The sequence below is a fragment of the Rattus rattus genome, chromosome 14 (assembly GCF_011064425.1).
Source record: "Rattus rattus isolate New Zealand chromosome 14, Rrattus_CSIRO_v1, whole genome shotgun sequence".
Lineage (NCBI taxonomy): Eukaryota > Metazoa > Chordata > Mammalia > Rodentia > Muridae > Rattus > Rattus rattus.
Window position 1 is genome coordinate 59996771 of NC_046167.1, and position 24058 is coordinate 60020828.

Here is a 24058-nt window from a genome sequence, read left to right on the forward strand (position 1 = left end):
CTGTCCATTCAACTAATTTGCTAATCTGTTGATTAGAGGTTTTATTTCCTTGGTATTTAATTTCAAATCTTTGTAGACTCTGGGTATTGGCCACTGTTTGAAGTGTAGCTGGTAAATTTTTGTCCCATTTTGTGTGCTGTTTGTTCTCATAGCTTCCTTTGTTGTGCAGAGACTCCTTATTTCATGTGTCCTGTTGATAAGCAGGGATAGTTCCTGGGCTATTGATGTTCTACCGGAAACAACTACACCAAGAGTACTTGAAAAGTACTGTTTCTGTTTTCTTCCAAATGTATCATCACTTCTGGTTGTAAATTCTTTGATCTGTTTTGAATTGCTTTTTGTACAATGTGAAAGGTATGAATGAATCTAGTTTCATTCTTCTGCAAGCAGATATCCGGTTTTGCTAGTACTAATTACTAAACATGCTATCTTTTTCCCCCAAAGTACATTTTTTGGTTCCTATGTAAAAATTAAGGGGTTGGGGATTTAGCTCAGTGGTAGAGCGCTTGCCTAGGAAGCGCAAGGCCCTGGGTTCCATCCCTAGCTCTGAAAAAAAGAACCAAAAAAAAAAAAAAATTAAGTGAACATTTCTTCCCCATTTTATTTTCAGGTCCTCTATTCCATTGGTCTACCTGTTTTTACACCAGTACCAGGCTATCTTTATCACTATAGCACTATAGTATAATATGAGGTCAGGTGTTATAATTCTCCCAGCAGTGTTTTTATTTCTAAACTCTTCAACTATTATATTAAAATTCACATTATGTTAAATCTGTAGATTAATTGCGGTAGTGCAGCCATTTTTACAACACTAATTCTACCAAGCCACCAGGAGCTGGGAGATCTGGACCTAACTTTCTCTATTAAAAATTAGGGAAATTGGAGGTTGGGGATTTAGCTCAGTGGTAGAGCGCTTGCCTAGGAAGCGAAAGGCCCTGGGTTCCGTCCCCAGCTCCGAAAAAAAGAACCCCCCCCCCAAAAAAAATTAGGGAAATTGGATATTAGCCCAAATGCTCGAATTACCCTAGATGCACAGAACACATGAAACTCAAGAAGGATGACCAAAATTCGAATGCTTCACTCCTTTTTTAAAAGGGGAACAAGAATACTTGGGAGGGAATAGGGAGGCAAAGTTTAGAACAGAGGCAGAAGGAACACCTATTCAGAGCCTGCCCCACATGTGGCCCATACATATACAGCTACCAAACTAGATAAGATGGATGAAGCAAAGAAGCGCAGGTTGACAGGAACTGGATGTAGATTTCTCCTGAGAGACACAGCCAGAATACAACAAATACATAGGCGAATGCCAGCAGCAAACCACTGAACTGAGAACGGACCCCGTTGAAGGAATCAGAGAAAGGACTGGAAGAGCTTGAAGGGGCTTGAGACCCCGTATGAACAACAATGCCAACCAACCAGAGCTTCCAGGGACTAAGCCACTACCTAAAGACTATATACATGGACTGACCCTGGGCTCCAACCTCATAGGTAGCAATGAATAGCCTAGTAAGAGCACCAGTGAAAGGGGAAGCCCTTGGTCCTGCCAAGACTGAACCCCCAGTGAATGTGATTGTTGTGGGGAGGGCGGTAATGGGGGGGAAGATGGGGAGAGGAACACCCATAGAGAAGGGGAGGAGGGGTTGGGGATTTAGCTCAGTGGTAGAGCGCTTGCCTAGCAAGCGAAGGCCCTGGGTTCGGTCCCCAGCTCCGAAAAAAAGAACCAAAAAAAAAAAAAAAAAAAAAAAGAAGGGGAGGGGTTAGGGGGATGTTGGCCCGGAAACCAGGAAAGGGAATAACAATCGAAATGTAAGTAAGAAATACCCAAGTTAATAAAGATGGGGAAAAAAAAAGATTAAGGAAATTAACGAAATAAAGATGAAGGACTTTTAGCAATCACACTTCCTCTGTTGTAATTTTAAAAATACCCACACTTATATTTCTCCAACAGCAGCGGCTATTTCCCTGGAGGTAGGTAATGAGGGGGTGGAGCGTTTCCCAGAACAACAGAGAAAATAAAGCACAGGACTCTGAAACAGTTTTACTCATCCCCATTTTTTGGAAATGATACTATTGCATTAAAATTGAGTATGAGTGCCCTGGGTTCGGTCCCCAGCTCCGAAAAAAAAAAAAAAAATGAGTGTGAGCTAACGTAAACTGTATTACACCATAGGTAGGACAATAATCAGACCTCTTTGTTCCAAGCTAAGGAGACATATTCCAACTTTAGTAATTCTCTGGAGTAAATAATTAACTAACTTGCTCAGGGTTACTAGCAGTAACTGTACATAAATTAATTAATACAAGGGTTTCCACTGGACTAGGGAAACCCTTGCAAGTGGAATAGCCCAAACTAGAAGAACACCGCCCTTCCCATAATTGAAAAATCTTCAGAACATCCAAAGTGAAATTATTTCCCTCATACTCGAACAAAACCGGCCGTCAGAGAACAAGTGTTTGAGAATAAAGTCTCAGTAAGTACTTAAGGACTCCATTAACTCGACCCATGCCTGTGTCAAGATCAGACAGAAGCACCCGCTATGACGTATGCACTTTTGACATCCTCAGAAAACTCATCCCTGACCCTTCCTAAAACGTATGGAAACCTCGAAGTTAAAAAAAAAAAAAAAAAAAGATGTTGCTTTCATTAACCTTTGCACTTTGCCCTTAACATAGGTGATGTACACTAGAGGAAATGCGAGTCTTCCATTTCGAACCCTACTGTCCTCCTCCCGGAAGACAATCTTTTTCCCCCGTGGCTCAGGGCGTGTCCTAACGCGGGCCAGTTTGATTAGATCCGAGAAGCCAGCAGGCAAGAAGGGCTGAGAGCTGGACCGCTTGGCCTGCGGGCGGGACAGGGACTGGCAGGATCGGGCTCTCAGTCCAGCGAGGGGACACTGCCAGCTCTGATTCCTGCGAGCCCTGATCGTCCCCGGGCCGACCCGACAGAGAAGCCCCTAATCTGCTCTCTACACTAAAAGGAAACCCTTCCCTTGTGACCCGAGCCATGGGGAAGCTGCAGGCGCCGACCTGGGCGACGGAGCGAGAGACCGCCTCTTAATAGTAGGAAAATTACAATCGAAGGAAACCTAACTCTGGACTCCTAATCCGCTGCCACACTCCAGGAACAGCGAAGGGAGTCTCAACAACCGCAAGCTCCGAGGCCGGAAGTGGATCCGCCCCTTCCTTAGGCGCACCGGAAATTGGTGCTTTAGCGGAGTCTGTCCCGCCCACTCTGGAAGGCTGGCGGAGCTCACGGCTTCCATGGATTTGCCTGCTTGCTACAACTTTTTTCTCTGCTCTGCGATCCTCCTCCTGCGGCTTCATTCCTCCAGCTTGTCGTAGAAGAGCCACGTGACATTCGAGAGCGTACTCCGTTATTGTCATTTGCAGGCGCCTAAAAGGTGCCCCCTGATGGATGACGTATAATTTGCGCGCCGACTTCCGAAAGGCGGTCCTCCGCTTCCATTGGGTTCCCACGCCGGCTTCTCCGGCAAGGCACGTGTGCTGCTGAATGGAGCTGGTCGCTGGCAGCTACGAGCAGGTCCTGTTTGGGTTTACAGTGCACCGCGGGCCCGCGCAGAGTGGCCACCGGGAGGTGAGGCACCGCGAGTCCGGGGCTGCGGGGGACCGGCGGGCTGATTCCTCCCCGCCAGAACCGTGGCGTCTGTCGTTTATTGCTGGGTCCCCGTGGAGGACTTGTTGGAAAACGGACAGGTTTATGCAGATAATCCCAGCTCTGGAGAGGCTGAGACAGAAGGATAGTGAGCTCAGAGCTTGGGTAGAAAGATCCTGCTCTTTATAGAGTAGAGGCTTTTCGGAATGAGTTAATATTCACTTGTTAAAGTAGATAAAATGTCCACAGAAGGAAACGAAAAATGTTCATGTCGATGGGGAGAGGAGAGTAGATGAATGGTTGACAGAGGAGGTTGGGGCCAACTTAGGGAGGTGACGGATAGGCTAATGCTTGCAGAAATGAAGTTTGGTGGGAGGAATGACTATTTTGAGGTTTTTTGTTTTGTTTTGTTTTGTTGTTTTTGCCTTGAAAGGTAACTATAGTTGACACCAATTAAGCGTATATTTTAAAGTAGTTACTGGAGAGTATTTTGAATGTTCAACTCAAAGACATAGTTCATCGTTGAGGACATAGGTTGTCTTTTTCATACCTGATCTATGTGTGCATTGAAATATCCCATTGTGCTCCATAAATATATACAGTTATATGGTAATTAAAAAGAAAAAACTTAAGTATTCTCAAGGCATGAAAAACTGGCAATTTTATAACATACATGAAAAATAAGGTGTGCATTTAAACTGACAATTACTATAGTTCTTCAAGTTCTAATGTAAAAATACCTTTACCTTTCACTGAGTTTCAATCCTGGTTAACAAACTTCAATAGAGCTGGTGAGGTGGCTCAGCGGTTTAAGCGCTGGCTGTTCTTCCAGATCTGGTTTAATTTCCAGTCACCTACAGTGGCAGCTCACAACTGTAACCAACGGATCTGATACCCTCATACAGACATCTATATAGTCAAAACACCAATTACATAAAATAAAAATGACATATAAAAGAACTATTCCAACTGGATTGGGAGGAAGAAAGTGATGCAGACTTATCATTTACTGTGGGCAGGGGGAAATGTGCCAGAGCTGTGGATCTTGCTCTTGTAGCTTTCTTGGTCGAAGGAATGGCGAGCAAAAGAAATACAGGGAGGTAAAATGTAGCACAGTAAGAAATGTATTTTTGTCAGGTATGAAAATAAGATACAGTAAATTGCCAACATAATAGTCAAATAGAAAACAGGATTAGAAGTGTCACCTAGCAGAGCAATGGCCCCCACCCTTAATCCCAGCACTTAAACCCGGCAGAGGCAGGGGGATCTCCAGGCAAGGATGGTTTACACATGGAAATTCTGTCTCAAACAAAACAAAACAAAACAAAACAACTCAAAAAACAAAAAATACCGAAACAAACAAAAAAGAAAAAACAAATGTGATCCCTTAATACTCTAATGATTATTTCTTGAACATTTGTACTTATCACCTACAATCTTTTGTTGAGAATTCTTTAGTGTGTGCTGTGGGTTTTTTGTTGTTGTTGTCGTCGTTGTTGTTGTTTTTAAGTATACTCATTCAGCAACCCTGAGACTGATCCAGGCATTCTCATTTTATAGATGAACAGTTGGGAGGTTCACAGGACAAGAGACGCTCAAAGCCCCCATGGTTTATGAATACAACATGTCAAGGTCCTCCAGATGTTTCCCAGGCTTATGTTGTTAACAATTCGGGGTGCTGCTTCTAAACCTAGCCAGTAACCAAGATAACCAATATTATTTATGTAATTTGAATAAACACATGATGTCTTGATATAAAGCTGTACCATGATAGAGTCAGGTGGCTCATGTCTGTAATCAGGAGGCTGAGGCCGGAGGATTCAGAGTTTAAATTTAAGCCAGCTGTCGTGGTACCTTGGGAGGACAGCCATAGCTACAATATGAGACCCTGGAGAGGGCAGATAGGGAGACAAAAGGAAGCCTGCTGTTCCTGAGGAATGAATGGACTGCCTGCTCTGTAGTTCTTTAGGACATGATATGTAGTGACTGACTTTAAGCATATGTAAAGAACTTTGCTGGTTTTGCTTTTAGGGTGGTTTTTTTTGTTTTGTTTTGTTTTTTCTTCTTCCCTGGTTTGTTTGGCTAATAAAATTTCCCATGGAGCTCCTTCAGTTTGAAGAGCACTGCATTGTGCGTGCCTTCTTCTGTTCTTTGCACTCATCCAGTCATGGTTCTCAAACCAGAAGTATATAGTAACAAGCATCTGGTCCCCAAGACAAATTACTAGCAGTTCTCTAGGGCTCGTGGTAGTACTTCTACACACACACACACACACACACACACACACACACACACACACACACACACAAAATAAACATACACACACACACACACACACACACATATATATATATATATATATATATATATATATATATATATATACATATACAATCCTATTGTTTTCCTTATAGGGCTTATCATGGTTATCTCTGTGTATCTTCACATGAACTTGTTTTCTATCTCTTTTCTTAAAGTGAAAGTAGTATTTGAACACAGACATCTCTGTTTATTGTTTTTTCTACTACCCATAGTGGTATCGAGTATATATAATAATAGAATAGTTACATAGACATAGAGAAAGTGGGCAGTTATTGAAATGAATCTACATAAAAAGTTGAACATTTGAATAAATTACTGACATGGACGTCTGTGGGATCTACATCACTGGGATCTGGAGGCATGTTCCTGAGTTCTCCTCTCCTTACACTCCTTATTCAGCTCTTGGGTCCTTTCTGCCCTTTAATCTGTGTATTATTACATAGTTTTTCTCCACTCGCATTACATAGTTTTTCTCCACTCGCGGGATCTGCTGCTTGCCTTTCAGATCGTGGAACTATATTTTCAGAGAACTGTGATGTGACTGTGCTGTTGATTACGTGTTTCTTTCTCAGACATGGACTCCTGTGGCTGACTTCACTCACCATGCGCACACTGCCTCCCTGTCGGCGGTGGCAGCCAACAATCGCTATGTGGTCACTGGCAGCAAAGATGAGACCATTCACATTTATGACATGAAAAAGAAGGTGGAGCATGGGGCTCTGGTGCATCACAGTGGTAAGTCTGTCCGAGTGTCCTGCCGCAGTGAAGACGCACCCTGATCCAGGCGTCTCTTACAGAAGAAAGTGTTCAGTTAATTGGGGGCTCGCTCACAGGGGTGTGTGTGTGTGTGTGTGTGTGTGTGTGTGTGTGTGTGTGTGTGTGTGTGTGTGTGTGAGAAATAATGAAACACAGTTCAACATGATTTAGGCAACTGGTGCTGGGCCAAACTTTGAGAGTCTGGCACCAGTTCATTTTTTTAGCCATATTTAAGCACGCCAAAGTTTTGAAAAAAGTCTTTGGTTACTAGTTAACTCCGGGGCTGGAGAAATGGCTCAGCGGTTAAGAGCACTGACTGCTATTCCAAAGGTCCTGAGTTCAATTCCCAGCAACCACATGATGGCTCACAGTCATCTGTTATGGGATCAGATGCCCTCTTCTAGTGTGTTTGAAGACAGCTACAAGATATTCACATAAAATAAATAAATCTTAAAAACAGAAAAAAAAAATCCAGTTAACTCTGTCCCATGTGTACAACAAAGCTTAAGACATGTTTACGTTGGAGATCTTTACAAAGTCAAGATGGCTTCTTCATAAGATGGTTCTGTTGACTTCGAATCAGTGCTCAAGTGTAGGGCCTGTGGAGAATGACTGAGGTAAACACACCCTGTGGGCGCCAGCACTGGCCTAGCTCTAAGACAGCATAGAGGTCCCTTGGGCTGTTGGAAGCACAAGTGATATCTCTGACAAGGATGACTTTCTGGCCTAGAAGTAGACTCAGGTTTTAGGGAGGTGGGGCAAGTCTGGCATAAACAAACTTGATTGGGGATACAGCAGAGCCTGGATCAACAAGTAGCAAAGCATTACCAGGTTGTGAACTACACTTCCCCCAGCATTCCAGGAGAGCAGCCACAGGCCTTCCTTTGGAAAGAAGCTGTGTGTTCTCGCGGGGACTTTTCACCCTCTACAATGGAGCTGTAGCTGAGCTGAACTGCAGGCAGCAGAGACGTGGGGCCTTTCAAAGCCCACTCCCAGGGACATGTCTCCTAATCTTCACCATTCTTCTCAAACACTTCTACTCCCTGTTGACTAAGCATGCCAATGTATGAACTAGGGGGATGAGGTATTCTTGTTTAAACCACCCCAAAGTTATAGCCTTTAGGATACGTGGGGGTATTACCACTTTATAGTTGAATTCAGTTCCATCTCGGACTGATTGATGAATGTCTCTACCGTGTCCAGAGTCTGTGATGGGAAAAGAAGTTGTCTCATGTAGGGTTTCTATTGCTGTGAAGAGATACCATGATCACAGTAATTCTTATAAAGGAAAACATTTAATTAGGAATGGCTTATGGTTCAGAGGTTCAATCTGTTCTTGTCATGGCTGGAAGCATGGTGGCATGCTGACACATATGGTGTTGCAAAGGTTGCTGGGGGTTTCCAGATTTGACATGCAGCAGGAAGAGCAAGTGACACTGGGACTGCCTTGAGCACTTGAAACCTCAGAGCCCACCCCAGTGCCACACTTCTTTTAACAAGGTCACACATACTGGGCTCTGAGGTTTCAAGTGCTCAAGGCAGTCCCAGTGTCACCATGCCACCACCACCTCCTAATTGTGCCTTTCCCTATGAACTGTGGGTGCCATTTTTGCTGAAACTACCACACAAATGAAGGGAAAAGTTGGTCCTTATCCTTAGGTCGCTTTCCTGTCCTATCAGGCAGGGAGGTAGGCAGGCTTTTCTGTAGTCTCAGTGCACCTGCAGCCTGCTTACCACAGAGGACCTGAGGCGTGCCGGAGTAAAGAACAAAGGAGCAGAGGGCCAGGGAGGAGGCACTGCACACTGCCTGTGCAAGGTTGCCCAACATAGAGGCAGATGCAGGGATGAGGAGAGTAACTGGTTTTTATTTAGTCGCATTTTCCATGTAACAGGTGAAGGTAAAGGCAGAGGAGAGCTCAGCATTCATTTAATTTGTATTTAGCTTGAGGAGCTTAGCCAGAGCTTCTCCCATTAAGAAAGGCATATTAGAATAAGCCCCTTTCTTCCCCTTTAATGTTTTAAGGTTATGCACCGCGTATTGGTTTCTAGGATTTAAATTGGAATGATAGACACTTGCTTCTAGCAGAGTTGCAGAGCATCTTTGCCAAGTGCTTCACTCTCCAGCTGAAGCTGGGCTCTGAGTAACCTCTCCATGCAAGGTTACACATTCAGCAGTCAGAAAGGACTTAGACGGATGCGTGCAGTAGGGACCCTGCTCTCCTCCCTGCCTTGTATAAGTCCCGTTCTTTTCAAATAGTAATAGGTAAGTTCTTGTCTTGGGGTAGGTGGGAGTCCTGGATAGAAGGAGCAGCCATGAGGAGGTAGAGTTACTAGAGGATGACAGGAGGTGAAGAGATGGAAACAGTGGCCAGGTCTTTTCAGTTACATTCTGCAGAGGACCAAATCGTCAGTGTTGAGGCCTTGTGGGCCTTGTGCATGGCCCATGTTACGGTCACTCAGCTCTGCAGGAGCAGTGTGTTCTTGGAGAGTGAACTGTGGCTGCTGTCCAGTTCCTACAGACTTCAAAGGCATTGCAAAGGTGGAGGTGGGCTTTGAACAGCTTTGTGGCCAGAGGTTTGTAATGTTTTCCATCACCACCCTCCTTGGTCTTTTAGTATTTGATTGGGGAGAGGAAGGTTTGGGAGAACAAGGCTTCAGTTGGTGTTAGGAAGTGAAGGTTCTGAAGTGATTGAAACGATTAAGGAAGGTTTGTTAGCCACAGAGCTGGACCAGTAACATTTGATAGCAGTAACTTCTGATGGCAGTAAATGAGAAGAGTGCAGACATAAACCACAACTGGCCATTAGTCGTGATTGGATAGGTGGCTCAGACTTAGAAAGTAGGAGTCATGGCTCCGCGTGCTGAAACATCTGCATACACTTAAAGCTGCATTCTCTTTTTGACTTTGTATTTTCGAAACAGGGTTTCTCTGTAAAGCCCTGGCTGTCTGGAACTTGCTCTGTAGACCAGGCTGGCCTCGTCTCAGAGATCTGCCTGTCACGGGATTAAAGGTATGCGCCAGCTCTGCCCAGCCTAAAGCTGCTGCCTTACAGTATTATACCCTGCTTAGTATGTACCGAGGCTCTTGAGTTTAGTCTCCCAGAGCCACCAAAGCAAATGAAAACTGTTGGTTTTAATAAGAAAAACTTGAATTCTTTACCTAAACCTTTAAGGTATGATTCTGTAGTACTAAGGTGTTTTTCGTGGTACTACAGATTGAACATGGGTCTGTGTGTTCTCAGAGCCACTTCCAAACTGCAATCATCTTCCTGAGCTTCCAGTCAGAAATGGATTAATTTCGCTTCTCTTGCTTTTTCACAGGCACAGTAACTTGCCTGAAATTCTATGGCAGCCGGCACTTAATCAGTGGAGCAGAAGACGGGCTCATCTGTGTCTGGGATGCAAAGAAATGGGAGTGCCTGAAGTCCATTAAAGCTCACAGGTGAGGCCACGCGCTCCTGTGGGCAGTCTTGCAAGGCCACTCAAGCCGAGGCCTGACTGTCGGTTTCCTTTTAGGGGACATGTGACCTTCCTTTCTATCCACCCGTCTGGCAAGTTGGCTCTGTCTGTTGGTACTGATAAGACATTAAGGTAAGTTATAAATGCCCAAGGGCGTCTTTACTAATATATTTTTTACTTAGTAATAACAAAATACTGTGTCCATGTTGTTCTGAAATTTTCAGCCATTTAAGTTACTGTAATAACAAGGGCAAAATAGAAAGTCAGTGAACTATTTCATAAAGGTGATGTAGGAACAGTCCGTATTGGCCAGGCAAGGTGGTACACATATTTAACCCCAGCATTCAGGGGCCAGAGGCAGACTGGTCTCTGAATCTGAGGCCAGCCTGGTCTACACAGCAAGTTGAGGAGGAGAGGGACCCTGAAGGGAAATCTTAGGAGATAAATGCTTAGAGCTGAGCTTTAATCATGCTGGAAGAAAAATACAGACAAATGTCTACAGAGTAAATAGTGAGATTGTCCTGTATGGAGGCCTGTTGTGCTTGTTTTGTCCCACTTAGTGACATAATGATCATGCTGTACACAAGCCTTCTGTTTTGCAGAACGTGGAATCTTGTAGAGGGAAGATCAGCTTTCATAAAAAACATAAAGCAAAGTGAGTATTTTGCACTTTTTACAATAACTATGAATGTATGCAGACACATTTTTATGTATTTATTATTTTATGTGTACTTTTTACAATAACTATGAATGTATGCAGACACATTTTTATATATTCATTATTTTATGTTCACTTTTTACAATAACTATGAATGTATGCAGACACATTTTTATATATTATTTTATGTGAATGGGTGTTTTGCCCACATGTATGTTTGTGTACTACTTGGGTCCTTGGAACCTTGGATACCAAAAGATGACATCACATCCCCCGGAACTTGAATTACAGATGGTTGTGAACCATTGTGTGGGTGCTGGGCACTAAGCCAGGTTCCCCAGAAGAGCGGAGCCATCTCTCCAGCCGAAGATAAAAACATTTTTGCCTTACAGATGCTCACATAGTGGAGTGGTCCCCAAACGGAGAGAAGTACGTAGTTGTTGTGATGAATAAAGTGGATGTCTATCATCTGGACACGGCGTCTGTGAGCGGCACCCTCACAAATGGAAAGAGGATCTCTGCCGTTACCTTTCTCTCAGTGAGTTCCGGGAAGCAGGGCTGGCAGTTTCGAGGTGTGAGAATTCCTGAGGGCATTCTGGGCATTGTTTTTTCTTTTTCCTAGGACTCTGTCCTCGCAGTGGCTGGAGATGAAGAAGTTGTAAGGTTTTTTGACTGTGATTCCCTAGTGTGCCTCTGTGAATTTAAAGCTCATGAAAACAGGTATTCTTTTTTCTTTTTTTGAAGCAGTCTGTGTGTATGTATTCTTACTGAATGTTAACAGTCAGTACTTTCATAAATCTCCGTGTGTGTGTCTGTGTGTATCTCTGTGTGCGTGTGTGTGTGTTATGAGAAAGAGGGGTTAACAGATATGACATGCACATGATTGCTGGCATCTAAGGAGATGATGGAACTGTCATCTCCCTGAATTTCGTAATGCGAGAGGGTTGGTGTAGCAAGTCCTTTTGAGCTAAGCAAAAGCTAAGCAATGTTGAGCTTTGTTTCTGACCGCTCTTGTCCTTTTTAAAATTCCTTTGCCCATTTCCCCTTTCCCCTGCAGTTTTCCTCATTCCACACTTAAGGGAGCTCTCCCAAACCTGGACAGCAAACGACATGGAATGTGCCCTTTTTCTTTAGTATAATTTTGAGAAGGGTAATAGCATGTAACATTTTACACCAGTGTGGCCCATCAGCTATGTCTCAGTTCTGGCTTTCTGGGAATGGTTGTTTTGAGAAACCCGTGTCTGTGTAAACATCCAGTCCTTCAGCGAGTGCACAGGCAGTGCATCCCCAGATTAGAGAGCAAGCTTGTTTTAGGAAACCGGTGTCAATGTGTTCCTGACAGTGCTCCTTCCCTGCTTGTTCAGTGATAATCTAAGCAGTCGGGGGCCTGTGTTCCCTGGACACACTGTAGTAAGGAAGTGGCCGAATGGCTTTGTTAAGTGAGCTTCATTCCGGGCCTGTTTACTTTGTTTACTTAGAAAACTTGAAAGGCTGACAGGCCATAGAGCCACCATGTCACCTCGGCACTGGTCTGTGTCCATTTGTATCCCCACTCTGTGGTTTTAATTCTTCTGTTGTAATCACGTGCTGTGCGTCTGTGATAGTGTCTGGGGGCACCCTACAGTGTGTGTGTGTAGGACAGAAGACAAGTGCTATGGGCTGGGTCTTTCCTTTTGCATTCAATAGTGTTTTAGAGATTGATGTCAGGGAGCCATTGTGCCAGTTCCATCAGTGTTACTCTGTAGTAAATTTACAGTTTTAAGGGTTTTTAGACCTGGAAATAGCATGTTTCACTTCCATCTGAAACATTTGTCCAGTAGAAATGGAAGGTGAGTGGTGTGTTAGGCCATCCAGAAACTAAAAGGCAGCATAGACTAGAAGTGGTGCTTGCCCTGGAGTTGGAGAAACCCATTCTTCTCTCCTCTTCATGAGCCTGTAGTCAGCTTCTCTCCTGTCTGGACGTGCAGTTGCTTAGTTCCAGGCTTCATCCTGCATATCCTTATTTCCTGGACTCCTGGATTTCCTGAGCATTTGTGGTTGTCACTTCTCTTTAGATATGGACAGTTTTTCCTCACAATTCAGCCTGAAAATAACTCAATGGGAATATGCAGCATTTGTTAGATCTTAGGCTGCTGTTCACTGAATGATTTGGAAACACTTGAAACATTGGTAAAGCAAGAGGATGTGTTTATGATATCATGCCCTCTAGAAGAAATGATCTCCAGCATTGATGTTTCTCCCTAGGGTAAAAGACATGGTCAGTTTTGAAATCCCAGACCATCACGTTCTTGTCACAGCATCAAATGATGGCTTCATCAAAATGTGGACACTTACGCAGGATAAGGTCAGTGTTAACTACAGTGCAGGCTTGACTGTTGTCTTATTACACCGTGATATAATGGTAAGGCATTACTTTAAGTTAGCAGAGTGTTTGTTTAAGATTCAGAAAACATAGATCCTTAAGCTTTTAAGTCTCTTCCTGTCATAACCTGTATTAGAGTTGTAAAGCTGGGGTTACTGCAGACCTGCCTGAGGCTCTGAGCGAATTAAGAGCGGGTCTTAGACCTGATCGTGAAAACCTGGCCTGCTGTTTTTGTGTATGGGGTCATCTTTATCTTAAAGAGAAATACTAGAGAAGAAGATTGCCATTACCAAAGTCCATTCGAAAGTCTGGGTTGATTGTGGAGCTACCAGAGTGGTGACCAGATAACCAGACTCCTTTACGCGCCTTGTAGTCTCAGTTCAGAATGATTTTGTCTCAACTCTGTGGATGTAGTCTGTTGAATGTCTATGGACGACATAATTTGTGTCCTAAGAATTTTACAACTTCTGGATCCTTTGAAGAAATTGTGAGTGGCCTAGTCAGAGCAACGATAAAGCATGGTTGTCAGCTCCTCTGAGTGCCACTGTGTCCTGCTCAGGAGGACATGGGCTTGCCTTACCTGACGGAAGGGCTGTGTTATGAGACGCATTGTCGGGTCACTTCGTCAGTTCACACAGACTGTGGTATACACTGTACTTAGGGTGGGTCTGTAAGCCTAGCGTGGTGCTCTCATCCTGACCCTGACTAATCGCTCTCTTGTGGTATGTAATGGTGTACTCAAAACTCAGTTTAGATTATTTGGTTATGGAAAGAGAAGCAGTTATACAAAAACTCCTCTGGGGTAAGCATAAGGTTTCTTCCCCTTCTGTTTCAGAAAGCTCCCCCATCTCTGCTCTGTGAGACCAACACTGGTGCCAGGCTGACGTGTCTTGGCGTGTGGTTAGACAGAGGGACAGACGAGAAGTCGCGCCTCCCTCCAGCAACAGAGCCCTGCCCTGGTAAGTGAAGAGACTGAGCAGTGTGTTCCTCAGGGGTTGGTGAAGAGTCCAAATAACTCCACTTAACGGGGAGAAACAGTCCTTAATGCATCGTCTCATGTGTTTTAGACCAACCTAAGACGACCGAAAAGGAGTCTGCTGACAGAATTCAGGACGAAGCGTCAGCACCTAATGCAGAGAAATCTGACCACACTGGTGGCAGCCAGCAGCCAACTAAAGGAAATAGCCCAGTGCCAGCCAAGAAGAGGAAAATGGCAAACGTGTCGGAAAAGAAGAGAAAAAAGAAAATGTGACTCACATGCCAAATCCCAGACTCTCCTCCCCAACACAGTGTCTTTTTGACAGAATTCTCCTTTTTAAATATTATACTTAACTTTCCCATGTGAGAAACAAACAAACAAAAAACTTTCTCATTCTGGAGAAAATGTGCAGTTTAAAAAAAAACCACTTTTAGGTGGTGCTCTGTTTTGTTAAGTGATAAAATTATTTTGGCAGATGGCATTTTATTATATATTGTAGTATATAGTGATTGTATACTTTTTACTGTTCAGAGCAAGTAAAGATCTGAAAATACTGTATTTAAAATAATACAGTTTAAATACATTCATTTGGTGATACTTCGGATCAAACCCAGAGCCTTGCACGTCAGCTTTCCCTTTCCGCCACCAGCGCCCTGGCCCCTGGCCCCTTCTCCCTGCACAGACCTGTTAGGAAGTCTTCACCAGAAGTAGATGAAAGGGATTTTTCAGTGGGTAACAAGCAAATTTAAGGGCAAGAAAACAACACTTCTCGTAACCTTCTCATGAGTCTTAATCTCACCTCACTTGTTGCCAGGTTGGCTCAGTTTCACCATAACCCTCTGTTCCGATTGGTGTGGGATTGAGATGTGTCAGTGTGTGTGATGGTCTCAGAACTAGCCTAGCACACTGCAGGTACTTAATGACTGACCTGTGGCTTGAAACACTGTCGTCATAGAGCGTATTTTGTCAAGTGGCGGTACACTTTTTTTTTTTTTTTTTTTTTTTTTGGTTCTTTTTTTTTTTTCGGAGCTGGGGATCTAACCCAGGGCCTTGCACTTCCTAGGCAAGCGCTCTACCACTGAGCTAAACCCCAACCCCGTACACACTTTTTAAAGAAGCACTTAAGCAGGAGACAGGTAGATCTCTGAGTTCAAAGCCAGCTTAGTCTACAGAGCGAGCTCCAGGATAGAGCTACAAACATAAATGACACCTTCAATGGATGTCAATTGCCTGAATGTCTCGAGATGTTAAAGGAATGGAAGCCCCAAGGGCATGGAGGGAGAAGTCAAAAGATTAAGTCTATGGGCCAGTAAGATGGCTTGGTGGCTGTGAGTGTACTTACCACCGAGCCCAAAGGCCTGAGTTCAGCTTCTGAAGCCCACAGTTGTGGAAGGATAAAACAGTCTCCCCACAACTTCTGACCTCCACATTTGTACCACAACATGTGCTCCCTCTCCCGTCCCCACCCACAAAGTAATCTGTGACAAGAGTTTGGTTTTCTTATAAAAGATAACTTGGCTTTGGAAGGAGTTGTATGTAAACTTAATGTTTCAATTGCGCATGTGCGCATCCTTGTAACCCTGGCATTCATGAGGTAGAAGGGGTCTGGGAATCCAGGGTGTTTGAGACTGAGATCTTGTCTAAAGAGAAAAGCTAAAAACAACCATGGGCTGGCTTCAATAATATAGTTAGCTGGAATCTCCAGGACGTCCAAGCTTATAACAATTCTGTGATTTGCTTGCAACTTGGAGCCTTGACCTTTCCCTAGTGCCTAGAGAAGTGAGTTATATCATCTACCTAGTCCTAGTTTACTTAGGGGATCCTTTTGTTCCAGACATCTGGGAATCTTGGTGCAGTCGGCCACTGCTATATCCATAGTGGCAAAGAATGGTCTCCCAAGAAGTGCACAGGTAGGGGAAGTGTATGAGGCTGGGATAGTAGTAACCCAGATGGCATGAGCCTGGCGCCTCCGTAACTCGGGGAGGCTCAGGAGAGGATCACTTGAGCCCAGGAATTCCAGGCCAACCTGGGCAATACAGACCCCCATCTTAGGAAAAACAAAGTAAATAGGAAAAGTGTTAAATAGTCCAAGATTCACAGACACCAAATTTATGTGAGACACTTGCGTATGATATACAGGAGACAACATTCACAATTCATTACTAGGGGCATCACAAGCTCCGTATTAGGTCCTTGACTGAGTATCCACTGCAGCAAGACCCACAGTGCTCCAAGAGCCTATAGGTACAGCGCATCTCTGATGAAGTGTGTGCTTCTGTTCTGCACTGCTGTCTGCTCCAGGTTGGCACCTTCTTCATGAGGCCAGCTGTGCCTGCTTGCCAAAATCCCACGTGGGCTTGACTGCTTACCTTCATTTATAAAAGGAGTGGAGAGGGTCGTGGGACCCCTTCACCTATATCCAGCTACGCCTCCCATTCAGTTTAATGAATTCTGCCCTAATTGCATGTGACTTGAGGAAGGGCTAGAGTTTATAGGTGGAGAGGGTTAGGACTGAGTCTACACAACCATAAGGAAGCCATCATTCACGAGGGGTCTTCCAGAGGGATGGTTTTAGGGCCTGAAACCTCTCAGCCGTGCTGGGTAAGGAACTTTAATAAACTCATTGGTTTCTCAGGTGAACTCTAGTTTGTAATAAGACCTGAGGAGTAGATGCTTAGGCTCTCCCAGGGCAAAATTTCTTAAAAATAGATTGGCTGTCTGTTTAAATGTCTCCACTCGGCACACGGCAGTACATAAACTCTTGAGTTGCTCTGATTTGTGGTTGATATGCCTCTTCTACCAGCCTGGCACTCTCGCCTGATGGCTCTTATTTATCCCATTTTCCTTGTATCAAACTGGTTCATCAGCAGAGTGCGGACCCCTCAGCCACACCTCTCCCAACCGGGAACCAAGCCACACCCCCCCTTTTCTTGCAGAGCGCCAAGCCCATCCCCCTTAACTAAAGCCCCGCCCAAGGTGATGCTCAGCCAATCCCCTTACGTCCCGCCCATCCGTCCAAGCTCCGCCCCTCCCGCTAGGACGCAGCGTGCGCCGTGACGTCTACACACCCGGCTCCTGACCTCGGTTCCTGTGCTCCCGCCGTCGTCCTCCAGCGCAGGACTCCGGGCTCCAGCTCCGGTGTTGGGTGTGTTCTTTGCGGATTTTACCACCCTGGAATTGTTCCGTACGCGCAGGCGCGCGGGGCTCTGCCGTGCACTCTGCTGAGCTAGCGGACTGCCCACCTCTCTAAAACGTCCTGTAACTGCGGTTCCGGGAGTGGAAACCTAAACGCGCGTGCGCTTCTTCCACGCCACGGAAACCGTAAGAGAGCAGGGGTCACTTTGTAGGGACGTAGCGCGTCCAATGCAATTGCAACTCGGGTTCCCGTGCTTTTTTTTTTTTTTTTTGGTTCCTTAGTCCAGTCTAACAGGAGCTGAGGGTTGGATCCAAGAGTTTCTAAAAGTTTGCAAACTGATGAGTATTGAGGACGTTTCAGAGAAAGTAGCGTTTACCATGATCCCTGGAGACGCTAAAAAGAGTGGAGACATAGGCCATTTGTTTTCTGATTTAGCGATCCATTAGTTGATGAGACAGACAGACAGCCTAGTACCAGTCCAGAGCTTGTCAGTGACTCCTGCTCTCCTCCGTGGACCTGTGCTAGAGCGGAGGTTGTAATAAAAATGTTTGATGTCTCTCCAGCGCTTGATATACTCGGAAGTGTTTTGCCTGCTACCGGGTTACCTTCAATGGGCAGCAGAGCTAGGGCGAGCAGTGGCTGTGTGTTCAAGGGCCAGTTGCATCCGCACCCAGTGCTTGTACCTTGAACTCATTTCTTCCTGACTGCTAGAGGCCTGTGTGTTCTTAACTGCTCCGACCTCTCCTCCACAGGTGCAGGCCTGGTGTGGTCTCCAAAGTGACTGAACAATGCAGAAGGACAGTGGCCCACTGTAAGTGCCCTATGACTCGGAATAGAATCACTTGGAGCTTCTAAAACCAGACATGTGAAACGAGCCTTTGGCTTGGCACTGCTCAGGGGGCAGCGTGGGTTGTGGCATGATCCTTGAACTGGCAGCCTGGGACCCAGACTTGAATCGAGTTCTGCTGCTGGCTAGTTCTCTCACTAAGCCTGCCACCTCGACTCTCTTTATTTCTGATTGTACCCTGGAAATGACAACCTCTCTGTCCCAGCCAATGATTTAAGCAGTTACATTTATTTATTTGTGTGTATGCGTTTGTCCGGGTCAGAGGACAGTTTGTGGGAGTTGATCTTCTCCTTCTATTATTACATGGATCCCTTGTAATGAAATCAAACTCAGGTTGCCAGCTTTGGGGGAGGGGGGAGGGCACATCATTCCCAAGGCTGGCCCCCTCCAGTGATTTTCGAGGGTTGTATTTTAAACTTGGCTGTCACCGTCTTCTCCCTTTTGCCATTTCAGGGTTCCTTTACATTATTATGGTTTCGGCTATGCGGCCCTGGTGGCTACTGGTGGGATTATTGGCTATGCAAAAGCAGGTAAGCCTTTCCTCTTACTCTTACAATGGTCAGCTTAGTCCAGGGAAGTGTGGGTCCCCAGAGTCCTTGAAGCCTACGACTGCTTGACTCAGGTTTGCTTTAGGCCTTGAGTTCGTCCTGCATTGTCAAGCTTCTGGTTCTTCCTGCACCGGCCTCTGATTATCTGGCTGAGCTGAGCCAGGCACTTTCCCCTCTTTACGTACAGATAGGCAGGGGTGGTAGTGGGGGGTTCTTATCGAGCGTCGCCATACACCATGCTGCCTTTCAGCTCCTCGAGCGGGAGACCTCTTGTCTCTCCTCTGTATTGTCTGTTTAACACAGGCTCAAGCCAGGACCTCATGTGAGTCAGACAAGCACCGTGCTGAGTCACACCTCCTAGAGGAGGGAGGGCTTTAGACCCTGACTTCTGTGGTCCCCCATGCTGGGAACACTGTGGTTAGAAGCTTCATGAGGACAACCTCTCTTGGGCAACGTTCCCCTGCAGGGGAGGGGGAGTCTTGTGTGTTCTTTATGTCTGACATCACAACATGGATGCATGCCTGTTTGCTTCCCCCCAGGTAGTGTGCCGTCCCTGGCTGCTGGACTCTTCTTCGGGGGCCTGGCAGGCCTGGGTGCCTACCAGCTGTCTCAGGATCCCAGGAACGTGTGGGTTTTCCTAGGTAGGTTTGCCTCAGGCTCTGCTGCTGTGTTCTGCGTGGCCGTGAGACTCTGGCGCTTGTGGATGCCAGGTTCTCTTTGCTTTTCAGCCGCTTCTGCCAAGCAGAGGGTGGGTTCCATCACGGAGAACCCTGGTTTGTTTCGGTTTTGTATACTGAATACAGAAGAGCTTCATACAACATGGATTCCATCTTCCCGGTGAGATCTGTTTTAAACTGGGCAAGACAGCGTGTGCTCACTATTGAAGTTCCATACTGAGGACAGCCTGCTAGAAACTTAGGAGAAATCTCACACGCCTCACAAGGCCTGAGCTCACGTAACCTTTTCCCCATTTGGACATCTCTTTCATAGGCAGTTAATTGTGTAAGACACGGACCGACCTTGCATTGAGGAAGCATTTAGTCTCAGGGGCAAGTCAGGTAATGTGACTGTGGAACTGTAGATAAAGTGCCCCGGGTGTAGCCCATGCAGGAACGGGCAAGAGAAGATGACTTCTTATCCTAATCATGGTGTTTTCTGACACATTTTTCTTGGTCTCCACCCGAGTGCTAGCCGTTGCCCAGGGGTGTGGTACCTCTGTGCCTCTCACAGGAACAGTGTAAGAACACATTCAAAGTTAACCCTCCCAAAAGGTGTCACTGACAGCGTCACAGAGTGAGTTCTGCACACTCTGAAGGGGGCAGCTGTGGACTGTCGGAGGACTGAGAATGCCCTGGCTTCCAGTTCTTCTGAATGGCTTCCTCATCGTGCTCTGGAACGGCTCACACACCACTTCTGCCTCTGATCCCAGCATTCTGCTCCCCACAAGAAATCCCATGAGTACTTGATTGAAACAAGCAAACAGGCAAACCAGCAACCACTGACCATTGTCTCCCTTACACCTGCAGCTGCCAGGCCATCCCCTCTTCCGTTTCCCTCCCCTACCCGGGCTTTGTCTCAGGCCCATCATTTATCTGTATTCCCGTGTAGAGTCTCCACACATGAGGTTCACATGTCTTAGTCAGGGTTTCCATTCCTGCACAAACATCAGGACCAAGAAGCAAGTTGGGGAGGAAAGGGTTTATTCAGCTTACACTTTCCACATTGCTGTTCATCACCAAAGGAAGTCAGGACTGGAACTCAAGCAGGTCAGGAAGCAGGAGCTGATGCAGAGGCCACGGAGGGATGTTACTTCCTGGCTTGCTTCCCCTGGCTTGCTCAGTTGCTTTCTTGTAGAACCCTTTCTTGTAGAACCACCAGCCCAGGGACGGCACCACCCACAATGGGCTGGGCCCTCCCCTCTTGATCACTAATTGAGAAAATGCCTTACAGCTGGATCTCATGGAGGCATTTCCTCAAGGGAGGCTCCTTTCTCTGTGATTAACTCCAGCTTGTGTCAAGTTGACATCCAAAACCAGCCAGGAGAACATGTGATCAACTTTGACTTGTATAGATGAGGAAGGATCTTGGAGTGCACTTCCCTTTCAGTCGCTGGCTTTTCCCTTCCCTTTCAGAAGCTTCTGTAAAGCCCACTTGTATTTTTCTCCACTTCTTCTCGAACGCATCATGGATCCACTTCAGTCTTGTCCCCTTGACTGTGGAGTGCTTTCCCAAGTCTCACAGGGACCTGGATCCGTACAAAGCTCCCTTTTTTTCCCCCTCTAGTTCACATGGCCAGAATCTATTCTCAGCCCAGATGACCAATGACCTTGTCACATGCACCATCCAGTCAGGGCCTTTGCGTGTACTAAGCTCCCCAGCCTAGCACATGCTTCTGTCAGCTCCTACATTCCTGCTCTCGTTGCAGACACTGGCTAAGTATGCGCTTCCTTAGTTAACCCTTTCGTAATATCCCTGACTCAAAGGCCGTGTGTATAACATTTATTGTAGCACAAATTAGACTTCGTGTGTGATTCTTGAAGCTGGCTTGCATCTTGAGGCTTGGAACCCTGGAAGGGTAGAGACATGTTGAGTCCAGTCAGGTCTCTAGCTTAACGCTTAAGGTCAGCATTTTTCTGTCAGAACAGCAAGTACTACCCTTACCAGTGGGTTAAAGAAGCCACACGGTGTTTTTGAAAAAGCGAAAACATTTATGACCGAAACTTGGGTTTTGCAGAAGAGTGTTGAAAATGAGGCCCCAAAGGCTGCTGGGCTTGGGGAGATTAGCTCCCTCACTGACACCATGACACTTGCCCGGCAGAGTGGTTGTTCCCAGTTTCAAAGAGCTGTCCTGATGGTAGGGCTTGTTCACAGCCCAGGGGACCAGGAAACAGAGAGATTAGAAACCTGGGGCAGCTGCAGCCTTCAGGGACCCACTTTAGTGCTATCTGTCCACTCCACAGACTCCGCATTAGTGCCCTAACATGAGAACCAAGCACTGGAAGCAGCCTCTGGGGACAGTCAGAGTCAGCCATAGCCAAGTGTGAAGGGCCTTACTTGGCCAGTATCTGTCCACAGACCTGAATATTGTGGGCAGCATTGAAGCTTAGTTCTCCCCATCCCCTCATAGGGTGGAGTCTGGGCCTCAAAAGGTGGATGGGATTTCAGTCTGTGTCCCTTGTGTGTAGGACCTGATCATGTCGACTTTTCTCTTTCTTAGCTACGTCTGGGACTTTGGCTGGCATTATGGGGATGAGATTCTACAACTCTGGGAAATTTATGCCTGCAGGTTTGATCGCGGGAGCCAGGTACTTTTCCATCCCTCTTTGTGTGGACAGTGTTTAGGGTTTTGCTCAAGAGGTTTCCTGCAGTCAGGAATGTGTTCCTGTTGCTGTGTGCCTGATCCTAGACTTCAACTCCCATTTTTAGGTTGGACGCAAGTAGCGAAGTCTTCAAAAGCCTTTGTAGTTGATTGAGTACCTACGTGCAGTCATTCACCATAGAATGATTGAGGTTGCGCTGCGGACTGTCCTAGGCTTCCCTACATGACATTGTCACACGCCCTTGTGTGTGCCTGTGCGAGACTGTCCACATTGGTTCCCTATTTCTTAGCTACATGGGTGTCCTTGATTGAAAGTTTTGCTAAAGAGGATTTTTTTTTTACTGAATCAATTTTCTAATTTTAATTGTAAAACTTAAACCAAACTGTCTTAGATCGACAAGTTCTTAAGTATGATAAATGCATTCCGGAAGAAGGAGAATTTAAAAAAACAAAACAAAACAATAAACTTGTCTGAGGGAAGTGGACGCCTGCTTGTCTTTGGCTGTGATTGTTATTGATCAAAGTCTTTTACATTGGAAACAAAAAAGTCTTCACAGATCAAAGTCACAACCACTAAACCAGGAGGCAGGAGACCTGCTATGAATCAGCACTGTGGCCCCTGGGGTCTCTCTTGCCCTTTTTCAGCCTTCTAAGTTATTGGCATTGGCCTAGGAGTTCCGTGTGCCACTGTCAAGACTAGGCGTGGTTTTTCTCTACTTCCTCGGGGTGTGTGTGTGTGTGTGTGTGTGTGTGTGTGTGTGTGTGTGTGTGTTTTATTTTAGCACTTCTCACACACAGTTGTGAGGGACCTGCACACTTTGTTCCTTTAAAAAAAAAAACAAAGTCACCATTGTGTACTTTTCCTGATGACTTTTTTTTCCTTTGAACAGTTTGCTGATGGTTGCCAAACTTGGACTTAGTATGTTGAGTTCACCCCATCCGTAGTAGCCATAGCCCTGCGTGGGCTCATGACGAGTTGACACTCTCCAGACCTCCACATTACCACGCTGAAGGGATAAGAACAGCAAAGACCTACACTGAGCACGTGGAGGCGAAGACGTGGTTACTGTAGTGACCGTTCAGAGACGGCGAGTGTCTGACCTCAGAGCTCACACTGCCTTCATGTGGCTTGTTCTTGTGTCATGATGTCTCGACTCTCTGTACTACTAGATAAAGGGGTAAAATGTTGGGTGTCAACACTGGGGGCCCAGAGCTACATGTCCTGCCGGGAAGTTGTGAAATCTCTTGGTGACGTTTGTGATGTGGGATCTTTTGCACAGGTCTGCTATGAAATTATGTTACGGCAACATTATCAGTGAAAATAAAGTTTTCTATTAAGAACAATTCTCTGATGTCACCTTTGTCAGAGGTGTCTGGGATGTAGCCTGAGAGGTTGATTGGTTGTGGGCATGGCTGTAATCCCAGCATCTTAGATGTAGAAGTAGGAGGAGGATCCAGGGTTCAGGGTCATCTTCAGTTTTGTAACTTTGAAGCTAACCTGTGCTACGTGAAACTGTGTCTCAAAAAAACTAAAACCAAAACAAACAAACATGCACACAAAACCCTTTGAGAATTTCTAAGCTAGGCCTGTGTAATAAAAACAGGAACATAGCGTCACATCTCTGCCTATGTGTCTTACCAGCAGCCTTAGCGTATTCAAATACAGTTTCCCTTTGTAATTCTGAGTTGCCTACCTCTGCTCACCACCCTGTCCCTACCTTCCAGTGCTAGGGATTAGAGATGTGCCTCCCGTCCAGTCCACCCTTAAATACAAGTTTTGAATACCTGTATGATGTTTATAACAGATAGGATCTATCGTGACATATATGTGTGTTTTGTTTTGTTTTTGTTTTTGTTTTTTTAAGGAAGGATCTTGCTATGTACCCCAGGGTGGTGTTGAACTCACAATTCTTCATTTCCTAAGTGCTGGTATTATAGGTGTACATGACTAAAACTTAGCATTCTTGAACTATAATGCCCAGAATTCTGTGCAGCTGATCAGGGCACTGTATTCTGGAGTGCATGTTTCTGAAATGGAGTCCCAACTCATTTTCTC

At 45.6% G+C, this 24058-nt stretch overlaps 2 protein-coding genes across 3 annotated transcripts; both read left to right on the top strand.

The window, feature by feature from the left end:
- The first annotated feature begins 3137 nt into the window (after window positions 1-3137).
- On the top strand, window positions 3138-14733 carry Pak1ip1 (PAK1 interacting protein 1). The gene is made up of 10 exons (XM_032884803.1): window positions 3138-3598; window positions 6511-6673; window positions 10016-10136; window positions 10211-10285; window positions 10756-10808; window positions 11204-11349; window positions 11434-11531; window positions 13056-13155; window positions 14009-14132; window positions 14241-14733. The coding sequence occupies exons 1-10, from the start codon at window positions 3515-3517 to the stop codon at window positions 14423-14425; spliced, it is 1149 nt and encodes a 382-aa protein (XP_032740694.1). The 5' UTR covers window positions 3138-3514; the 3' UTR covers window positions 14426-14733.
- A 2448-nt stretch (window positions 14734-17181) lies between these two features.
- On the top strand, window positions 17182-23346 carry Tmem14c (transmembrane protein 14C). Of its 2 annotated transcripts, none has more exons than XM_032884915.1 (6): window positions 17182-17297; window positions 18041-18099; window positions 18589-18665; window positions 19223-19324; window positions 21901-21988; window positions 22893-23346. In XM_032884915.1, the coding sequence occupies exons 2-6, from the start codon at window positions 18077-18079 to the stop codon at window positions 22945-22947; spliced, it is 345 nt and encodes a 114-aa protein (XP_032740806.1). In that variant the 5' UTR covers window positions 17182-17297; window positions 18041-18076; the 3' UTR covers window positions 22948-23346. The 2 variants fall into 2 exon arrangements, with proteins under 2 accessions (XP_032740806.1, XP_032740807.1); XM_032884916.1 differs by having other exon boundaries at window positions 17220-17473.
- Window positions 23347-24058: the final 712 nt, after the last annotated feature.